At 36.6% G+C, this 10,857-nt stretch overlaps 1 protein-coding gene across 1 annotated transcript; it reads left to right on the plus strand.

The window, feature by feature from the left end:
- Positions 1-1,819: 1,819 nt before the first annotated feature.
- LOC125865292 (amino acid transporter AVT3B-like) lies at positions 1,820-3,126 on the plus strand. The gene has a single exon (XM_049545499.1). It carries the CDS (start codon positions 1,820-1,822, stop codon positions 3,116-3,118), a length of 1,299 nt encoding a protein of 432 aa, XP_049401456.1. The 3' UTR covers positions 3,119-3,126.
- The last annotated feature ends 7,731 nt before the right edge of the window (positions 3,127-10,857 follow it).

Genomic DNA, 10,857 nt, shown 5'->3' on the forward strand with positions numbered 1-10,857 from the left:
CATTAAGGTTTCTTGTTCATTACTCATTGGTCAATGATACCATAAGAGTATATGTATATTGTTGTGGTATCATTAAGGTTTCTTGTTCAGAAATTACTCATTAGTGAATGATACTAAATATATATATATATGGTATCATTATGGTTTCTTGTTTAGAAATCACTCATTAGTATCATTGTAACGACCGATTTGGTATGATTGCATCATTACCTTAATATTTTCTTCTCACTTTGTCTTTACTTATTATTGATTAATAATCATATCGCAGATTATTAACTAAATAAAAAGAAGAATAAAAATGTTTATATTCAGGAAAGCAAAATCATTAAATGAGAACCCACTATCGTTTGCAAAGTTTACTTGTTTCTCATAAAACTAAATAATTAAAATAATATAATATTAGAAGGGATACATTGGTTAAATTATAACTGTCTCGCATTAACAACAAATACATTTCAACAATAGTTACACGAAAATCAAAATAAGAAAATAAACATATCGTAAATCACAAGGAAGGTAAGTGTCATGAGGTCAAATTTGTAAGGAGGTATTTGAAATTATTCCTAAAAATATATGTGTCATGAGGTCAAATTTGTAAGAAGGTATTTGAAATTATTCCTAAAAATAATGGTAGATTTTCTATAAAGGGAATATTCTATTTATAATTTTAATGAATTTAAATTACAATTTATAATATGACACAACATAAGTTAAATTATACTGTAAGTAAAACATCTAAGGCAAAAAATTATTATATGAAATAAAAAATAATATTACATAGAGTGGGAAATGAAACAGGAAAGGGCATACTATACAATTTGCATGGGGTAGAATATCAATTATTTATAATTAGAGTGGTAATTATATGATTTTTAAAATAAATTTGGGGTATAATATATAGTTTTCACCAATGTAATTATTCATCCCTAATGAATAGAATTAGTAATAACCTATCTTTCTAACCATATCTACCCACAGTATACAGAGTAGCGATAATTCCAATTTAATAATTTCTAACCATGACATAATTCCAATTAAATAAATTTCTAACCATGATATAATAAAAAAATTGGGATAATTTCAAAGACTTCTCTTCAGGTTCTTAATATTATACTTACTTCTCTTAATTTCATTTTTTTAACCATTCTTTAAACCTACTTAACTAATTATAAATTAATTATGATTTGACAAATTAGTCCTTCTTTATATTAATTTCTTCATGTTAATGCACATTATTTTAAATATGACTCATTTAATAAATACTTTTAAAATAAATCAATACAAATAAGTTAGTACTATAGTATGTACGAGTTCTTTTTTCAGATAAAATTACATATTTTTCATACTGATTTATTTTTGAACTATTAATTAAATGAGTCATTATTTTTAATAATATGGATTAATATGAAGAAATTAATATAAAAGAAGGAAAAATTTATCAAATCATAATTAATTTATATTTATTTTAAATAGGTTTACAAATTGGGAAAAAAATCAAAATAAAAGATGTAGGCGTAAGTAATATCCTAAACCACATGGAATGTGACCGTTATAGAACAAAACATATCTCTTGAATTATTTCTAGAAATAATAAATATATAGAATTAGTAAACAAAATGCATCCCATCGGTACCACAAAATTCTCCTAGGAAGTAGGAGAAGTTGTCTATTCAAACACAAAAAGGTATTTCAAGATCTTTGATAACTACAGGTGTCATAATATTAACAGATAATAAGGAATTGGATCAACCAAAACAAAAATTAGAATACATCATTTTGATCATAAACAAAATTTAACATTACATTAATCTCTACCATTATGGCCTTTGGCTGCAATGGAGAAGCTGTCATTGGTGAATCCTCAGACAATGCAACACTTTTACCTAAAGAAGAAGAAGAAGAAACCCCTCTTCTTGAAAACTTTAAATCTTGTCTTCCCAAAACCTTTGCCAATTTCTTCATTGCTATTGTTGGTGCTGGTGTTCTTGGCCTTCCTTATACATTTATGAAGACTGGTTGGATCACAGGCGTTCTCACTATTTTCGCCGTTGCTGTCTTAACCTATCATGGCATGATGCTTCTTATTCATACAAGAAGAAGACTTGATCTTACCTTAATTGGTGATTCCAAGATTTCGTCATTTGGCGATCTTGGTTTCGTTGTTTGTGGTCCAGTAGGTAGATTTGTTGTTGATGTTATGATTGTGTTATCTCAATCTGGATTTTGTATTGGATATCTCATTTTCATTGGCAATACATTATCTCATCTTGTAAGTTTATCAAAAGGCTTTGGGATTCCTCTGCTTTCCTCTGCTAAGAGCTTGTATATATGGGGTTGTTTGCCATTTCAATTGGGATTGACTTCTATTCCTTCATTAACACTTTTAGCCCCTTTGAGTATATTTGCTGACATTGCACAGATTGGTGCTATGGGTATTGTAATGGTTGAGGATGTGCAGACGTTCACGAATCAATTCCCATCGGGGATAGAGGCTTTCGGGACAATCTCTACATTTTATTATGGTTTAGGTGTGGCTCTTTATTCATTTGAAGGTGTTGGAATGGCAATACCATTAGAGATGGAGATGAAAGACAAGTCAAAATATGGGAAAATATTGGCATTAGCAATGTTCTTTATTGCTTTAATGTATGGTACATTTGGTGTGATGGGGTATTTTGCATATGGTTCAAGTACAAAGGATATTGTCTTGTCTAATATGGAGAAAGGAGTGTTGAGCACAAGTGTAAAATTGGGGCTTTGTATTAATTTGTTCTTTACATTTCCCTTGATGTTGAATCCAGCATTTGAGGTGTTTGAGAGGAGATTTTCTAATGGAAATTATTGTGTGTGGATGAGATGGATACTTGTTTTGGGAGTGACTATAGTGGCTTTGTTGGTTCCAAATTTTGCTGATTTTATGTCATTGGTTGGTAGTAGTACTTGTTGTGCTTTGGGGTTTATATTGCCAGCATTATTTCATTATCAAGTATTCAAAGGAGAAATGGATAGAAAAGGAACATTTATGGATTTGGGATTAATAGTCTTGGGGGTGTTTTTTGGTGTTACTGGTACTTGTTATTCCCTAATTGAGATGTTCTCTCACGGCAAACATGTTTAATATTTATATATGGACATTCATCATTTAATATCATATTTGATTGTGTGATTGGGATTTACCAATTGTTTATGTGCTTTTGATGTCTTGTTAACATTTCTATGCACAAAAAGTCCCTTCAACAACATGACTTGAAAGAATTGTGATGACTTAATATATGAACAAGTTCATTGATATGTTAAAACTTATTTTGTTACAACATTTACCACACCTATAATTATATTTGATTTTCATAATCTACTTCAAGATTTGCATTTGGTAGGGATGTATGTTGTGAATATAGGGATATGGCAAAATAGGCCAAATTTATGGGTATCTGCTCTTAACTCATTTTGGAATGGATTAGTTATCCATTAATTTAAAAGTGGGTCAAATATGAATCAACTCATATTATCTATCATAAAATATGGGTAACCCATGATTATCCACCAATTGTACACTCCTTAACAGATGTAAGGGCGTAGAAAGTAGGAACCTCTTAAAAAGTACACTTATTAAGGTGCATTTGGTATGAAAAAAAATATTTTTATTAAATTTTTCAAAAAAGTGATTTGAGTGGGGGTGGTGTCACGACCCAGACCATCATGATTAGCACTCACACTAACCCTCCGGTGGGAGGACCACTACTACAACCCAAATCAAATAACTAAACCAAAAACCAAAGCATTTTAAGGATACGAACAAGTTAAATACTAAGCAAAGTAATAGGGAGTTCACATAAATTCCAACAAAAGTCTAACAACGAACTAAACAATGCAGAAGAAATAACCTAGAACCTGAAAATCAATGTACCAAAACATCTAAAGTTCAATAAGTCTAAACAAGAAGGGATACAACCCCAACTAATGAACTAATAACTAACTAGAAAAGTCCAAGTCCGAAATGGTGGACATAGATGAAAGAGAACCCATGGCAGCCCGGAAGAACTGGCTCACCCTTGAATTCGAAATGACGATCACTGATCTCCTAAGCGAGGTCTGTCAATAGCCGCCAGAAGATGCCCTGTACTCAACAAAATTAAGAGAAAAGTGCAGTATCAGTACACAACCACAGTGTACTGGTAGGATCATGCGGCTATCCCACTAAGTGTAACATAAGCAAGTCAATACAACATTATAAACACACGCACATATCGAACATATACAATATTATCAATATTTACGAACAACGAACAACTTTGCATTTCTCAAAATACACAATTATGACAAGTCATTAGTCCTCTCATAGAACCCAAACCCAAACCCAAACAGTTAGCATACCGGAACGTGGTACTTGATCCAATGATTATGCCGGAACGTGGCAACCGATCCCATAATTATGCTAGAACGTGCCAACCGATCCGAGTTAGTTATGCTGGAACGTGGCAACCGATCCATTCAACACACCATAATCACAATCACAAGCATATCCTCAAGATCATACATTTAAGTCATGATTTCATGCTAACCATCATTCATCTATCTCATTTACAACAAGTGTGATCAATAATGCAACATTCATATATATATAATATATGTATCATAATGAAACAAGAACAAACATATATCACACAATCATAGAATCACAACCATCACTACCTCGAAACAAGCTTGAAACCCTAAGAAACTTGATCCTTCCCTTTCCTGATTCGTTCCGCTTGTTCTTGGTCTACAAACAATCAATATAATACGGGAATCAATAAACAATCACTAATTACCCAAATTGCTAACAATTCTATGAACCCTAGATCATACCCATGATCCCAAATATCCAAAATAGGGTTGTTTCCAACATAGAATCTAGATCAAATCCCTCCCCTATTGATAATTACCCATTTTATTACGTTCAACGGATCGAAAAATGGATTCGGGGAGTGAAAAGCTTACATTTAGCCTCAAGAATGGTGGAAAACTGTAAAGAGTCGCCTTGGGTTCGTTCCTTAGCTCTAAAAATCAAAAAGTGCAGAATAAAGTCGTTTAGGGGTTTATTTACGACTTTAAGTCGCGTATGGCCCGCCACAGCGGCCCTCACCCCGCTACAGGGGCCCCGCTAGGGCGACAAAACCCAGCGGCAAAACGTCTTTCACGAAGTAGTGAGCCATTTTAATAATTCCAAGACCCTCATTTCACAACACACCTCTAACCAATGACATTCAGAAAATCTCCTTCACGGTAAGATTGATTCCGGGAGTTCTACTCACCCGAATTCAATTTTGTAAAGTCGTACGGATTTCTTAACGACTTATCTAACTATTCATGTAATCAAACTCATCAATAAGTCACCCGATTATTACTAGATTTCCCTACACTTCAAAGACTCCGATTTCGTCCAAATCTGGACTAGTTTGGGAAATTCCAAGTTACTACGAAAAAGTTTTCCGACCCAAAATTTTCTCCGTTGAACTTTCTATAACGACGGAATTTGGTAGTTACAATAGATACCAATTTACCCATCACTCGTCCCCGAGTGACAAACTTAGGAAAATAGGCTAAGGAAGGAATGAAATAATACCTGAATTGACGAACAATTGGGGATACTTGTCTCGCATATCCCTTTCGGTTTCCCAAGTAGCTTCCTCAACTGGACGATGCTTCCATTGAACCTTCACGGACTTAATCTCTTTGGTCCTCAACTTGCGCACGTCACGATCAAGAATTGCAATCGATTCCTCCTCATATTAGAGGTCTTTGTCTAACACAATTGAGTCTCATTTAATGATTTAATCCCTACCACCAGGATATCTCTTCAACATGGACACATGAAATACCGGGTGAACACCCGATAGATTAGAAGGTAAAGACAATATATACGCTACTGGTCCTACACATTCAAAAACCTCGAATGAACCAATGTATCGTGGACTTAGTTTGCCCTTCTTGCCAAATCTCATCACCCATTTCATGGGTGATACCTTAAGAAGAACATTCTCACCGGTTTGAAACGCCATGTCTCTCACCTTATGATCCATATACTTCTTCTGACTACTCTGGGCTGCTAGAAGCTTAGCTTGAATACTCCTCACCTTATCTTGAGCATCCTTCACTAAATTAACCCCCAATGGTTTCACATCTCCAGCCTCAAACCATCCTATGGGTGATCTACATCCCCTTCCATTGAGTACCTCAAATGGTGCCATATTTATGCTGAAGTGATAACTATTATTATAGGAGAATTCACACAAAGGTAGGAACTTATCCCAATGCCCTCCAAAGTCAATCACATATGCCCTCAACATGCCTTCTAACACTTGAATACTCCACTCTGACTGTCCGTCTGTCTGTGGATGGAAGGTTGTACTAAAAGTGAGTTGTGTGCCTAATTCATCATGTAATTTCCTCCAAAACTTGGATGTGAATTAGGTACCACTGTCTGAGATGATAGAGAGGGGCACTCCATGCAACCTCACTATCTTTTTCACATACACCTTAGACAATTGTTCAGCATTATAATCTATTCTTACCGGAATAAAATGGGATGACTTAGTCAATCTATCAACCACTACCCAAATAGAATCAAACTTCTCCAAAGTCTTGGGAAGACCAACCACAAAATCCATGGCTATCTTTTCCCACTTCCATTCCGAAATTGGCATTCTTTGAAGCAAACCTGCAGGCCTTTGGTGTTCATACTTCACTTGTTGACAATTTTGATACTTAGCCTCAAACTTCGCTATATCTTTCTTCATGCCCGGCCACCAATAAATTCGCTTCAAATCTCGGTACATCTTAGTCACACCCGGATGAATAGAATATCGTGAACCATGGATCTCCATCAATAACTTCTGAATCAAATCATCAACTCGAGGAACACAAATTCTTCCTTTAAAACTGAGCACGCCTTCCATATCAAGAGTGGTCTTTTGTGCTTTACCAATCACAGTCTTCTTTCTAAGTTCCTCCAAATTTTCATCTTCAAATCGTTTGGCCTTGATCTCCTCAATGAATCTGGCCCTTACCTCAATACTATATAACACCCCATCTCTTTCTGAGATGCCAAACTGCATGAACTTAGACTCTAAGGTTTGAATTTCCTTAGCCAAAGGTCGTTTGGCTTCACTCAAGCAAGCTAAACTACCCATACTCACCGTTTTTTGACTCAAAGCATTTGCCACCACATTAGCCTTGCCCGGATGGTATTGTATGGTGACATCATAATCCTTAAGTAACTCCATCCACCTTCGTTGTCTCAAATTCAGATCATTTTGAGTGAACACATGCTACAAACTATGATGATCATTAAACACCTCACACTTAACAACATATAGATAATGTCGCCAGATCTTATGAGCAAACAACACCGTTGCCAACTCCAAATCATGTGTTGGATAATTCCTCTCATGTGCCTTCAATTGACGTGAGGCATAAGCTATAACTTTCTTATCCTGCATCAACACAGAACCCAAACCAGAATGTGAAGCATAAATAAACAATAAAAAATTTACCTTCAACCGGTAATGCTAGAATAGGCGCAGAGGTCAAGAGAGTCTTGAGCTTTTGAAAGATCTCCTCACATTTTTCAGTCCATTCAAATGGTATCTCTTTTTTGGTCAATTTAGTCAAGTGAGTGGCAATGAAAGCAAATTTCTTCACAAATCGACGATAATAGCTAGCGAGCCCTACAAAACTCCTAACTTCAGTAACAGAACTTGGTCGAACCCAATTCTTAACCGCCTCAATCTTTTGAGAATCTACCATTACCCTTTCTTTCGAAACTACATGCCCCAAGAATGCAATAGAAGTCAACCAAAATTCACACTTAGAAAATATAGCATACAACCTTTGTTTCCCAAGAACACCAAAACAATACGAAGATGGTCGGCATTATCTTCCTCACTTTTCGAATAGACCAAAATATCATCAATAAAGACTATGACAAAAGAATCTAGAAATGGCTTGAACACCCCATTAATTAAACTCATGAAAGTTGTAGGTGCATTGGTTCAACCAAAAGACAACCAAAAATTCATAGTGCCCATAGCGAGTCCTAAACGTCGTCTTAGGCACATCCTCAGGTCTAATTTTCAACTGATGGTAACCAGACCTTATATCAATCTTAGAGAAAACTAATGCACCTTGCAATTGGTCAAAAAAATTATCTATTTGAGGCAAATGATACTTGTTTTTAATAGTGACCCTATTCAATTGTCAGTAATCTATACACATTCTCATATTACCATCATTTTTCTTAACAAATAAAATTGAAGCACCCCATGAGGAAGCACTAGGACGAATAAATCATTTATCAAGAAGCTCTTGGATTTGAGATTTAAGCTCTCTTAATTCTGTTGGAGCCATGCGATATGGAAATGGGACGAGTATCAGGTTCTAAATCAATGCAGAAATCTATATCCATATCCGGAGGCATACCAGGCTAGTCATTAGGAAACATTTTTTGAAATTCTGACACCACAGGAATAGACTCAATGGATGGAGCCTCAATCTCAACATCCCTAATATGATCCAAATAAGCCAAACACCCCTGCTCTACCAGTTTTCTAGCCCGAATGGAGGATATGATCTTAGCTTGTTTAGACTTGTACACCCCTTCCCACTCTAATTTTTTCCTTCCTGGAATTTCTAGAGTTACATACTTAGTATTACAATTAAGCACAACATAATAGGGGGACAACCAAGTCATGCCTAAGATTATATCAAAATCAGTCATATCCAAAATCACCAATTCAGCCCAGGTCTGAAAATCCATAAACAAAATAGTACAAGCACGATAGACATGGGTGACTATGACTAACTCTCCAACTAGGGTAGAAACATGGATAGAGGAATCAAGTATATATCAAACTTTAAGGAAAATCTCACAGATACATATGAATAAGTAGAACACGGATCAAATAACATATTAGCCATTCGGTCACAAACAAAAATAGTACATATGATCACCGTGTTGGACGCTTCTACCTCATTCTTGCCCGGAAAGGCATAACACTGAGCCCTATCATCTTGACGACCCACTTCTCTGCCTAGTTACATGTTACCCCTTCCTGTATTACCATTTCATCTACCTCCATAGCCTCGTTGATTACCTCATCGCCCACCTTGTAGACGCATTACTATTTCCCGCGGGTACTAATGCTCTAGATTGTTGTTGCGCGGAGTCTAACACACGTGGGTAGGGACAATATCTCCTCATATGCCCGAGTTCACCACAATTGTAGCATGTACAATCAAAAGATGGCATGCTGCCCGCTGAAGGTACGACTCTTTAGCTATCCTGAATCAAATTATGAGGTGGAGTTCCCGAGTAATTACCTGTAGAGGCGGGCATAGCAGACTGAATTGGCTTGGTTGCAAGCGTTGGCCTCCCTGATCCTCTGGAATAAGAACCTTGAAAGTTGCCCGAATTTTTTGCCTTTTTTGCCAATGCCTTAGCGTGACCGTCTCGCCTCACCCCCTCCACTTTCTTAACATAGTCTGTTACCTCATTGAAGCTCCTCCCTGCAGAGTCATATGAACAGATAATACTTGCAACTCAGAATTTAGTCCTCTAATAAATAATCAGATTCTCTCTTCCTCAATAGTCACCAATTGAGTAGCATATCTAGACAAAGCATGGAACTTGGCCTCATAAGAAGCCACAATCATACCACCTTGCTCCAAAGCCATGAACTCATCCTTCTTGCGATCCCTTGAAGTCCTTGGCACATATTTCTCCAAAAACAGAGCATGAAATTAGGTCCAAGTAAGTGGAGGTAAAGTAGAAGATATGCATTCCATATAAGCTCTCCACCACTTCTTAGCCTCACCTTGAAGTTGAAAGGACACAAACTCAACCCCATGTTGATGGACAATTCCCAACTTATAAAGCCTCTCATAGCAATCTAAGATGAACTCATAAGCATTCTCATTCTCAGAACCAAGAAACACATGAGGCTTTAGCTTCAAAAACTTAGTCACTATTTCATGCTTATTATCAGTCATAACAAAACCCAACAAAGGACAAAAGAAAGCATCGCTACCTCTTGTCCCACCCGTCTTGGGTACAGTACTAGCAACAGGGGGATTAGCGGAAGCTTGAGTTGCTTGAACATAAGGAAGCACTCCGGGACCAACCAACCCTTTCAAGAATGACATGATATGTCGAGCTAACACTGGGTCTATGGGAGGAACATCGGTAGTCTCAGCCTGCACCTCTTCCTCTTGTCCCACATCCTCAACATTCTCAGTATCAACATTCTCCTCTATCTCTCTGTGATGTGCAGGAAGGTTCTCATTCACAAGAGCATTCTCAACAGGAGCTCAATTCCCAGCAGGTGCTACTCTTCCACAGCCTCTACCCCTAGCTCTTCCTCTACCTCTGCCTCAACCGCGACCTCTCGCTGTAGATTCCTCAGCTGGAGCATTGACGGGAGCTACGAGATTAACGTTGTTGAATCTAGTATTAACCATCTAGGGACAGAAGAGTGAAGGAGGTTAGATACTAATTTGAATCGCACCTACCAATTGAAATCAAGTCATAACACGAAAGGAGAAAAGAGAAAACAGAGATATTTCCTAAAGTCCTATAGCATCTCGAAGAAAAGTAAAGGCGTCCCCATACCGTTCCGCAAGACTCTAATAGACTCGTTTTGGTACATCGAGATCAATGAACCTAAGCTCTAATACCAACTTTGTCACAACCTAGACCATCGTGATTGGCACCCACACTAACCCTCCGATGGGAGAACCACTACTACAACCCAAACCAAGCAACTAAACCAAAAACTAAAGCATTTTAAGGATACGAACAAGTTAAATACTAAGCAAAGA

This window comes from Solanum stenotomum, chromosome 5 (genome assembly GCF_019186545.1).
Source record: "Solanum stenotomum isolate F172 chromosome 5, ASM1918654v1, whole genome shotgun sequence".
Classification (NCBI taxonomy): Eukaryota; Viridiplantae; Streptophyta; class Magnoliopsida; order Solanales; family Solanaceae; genus Solanum; species Solanum stenotomum.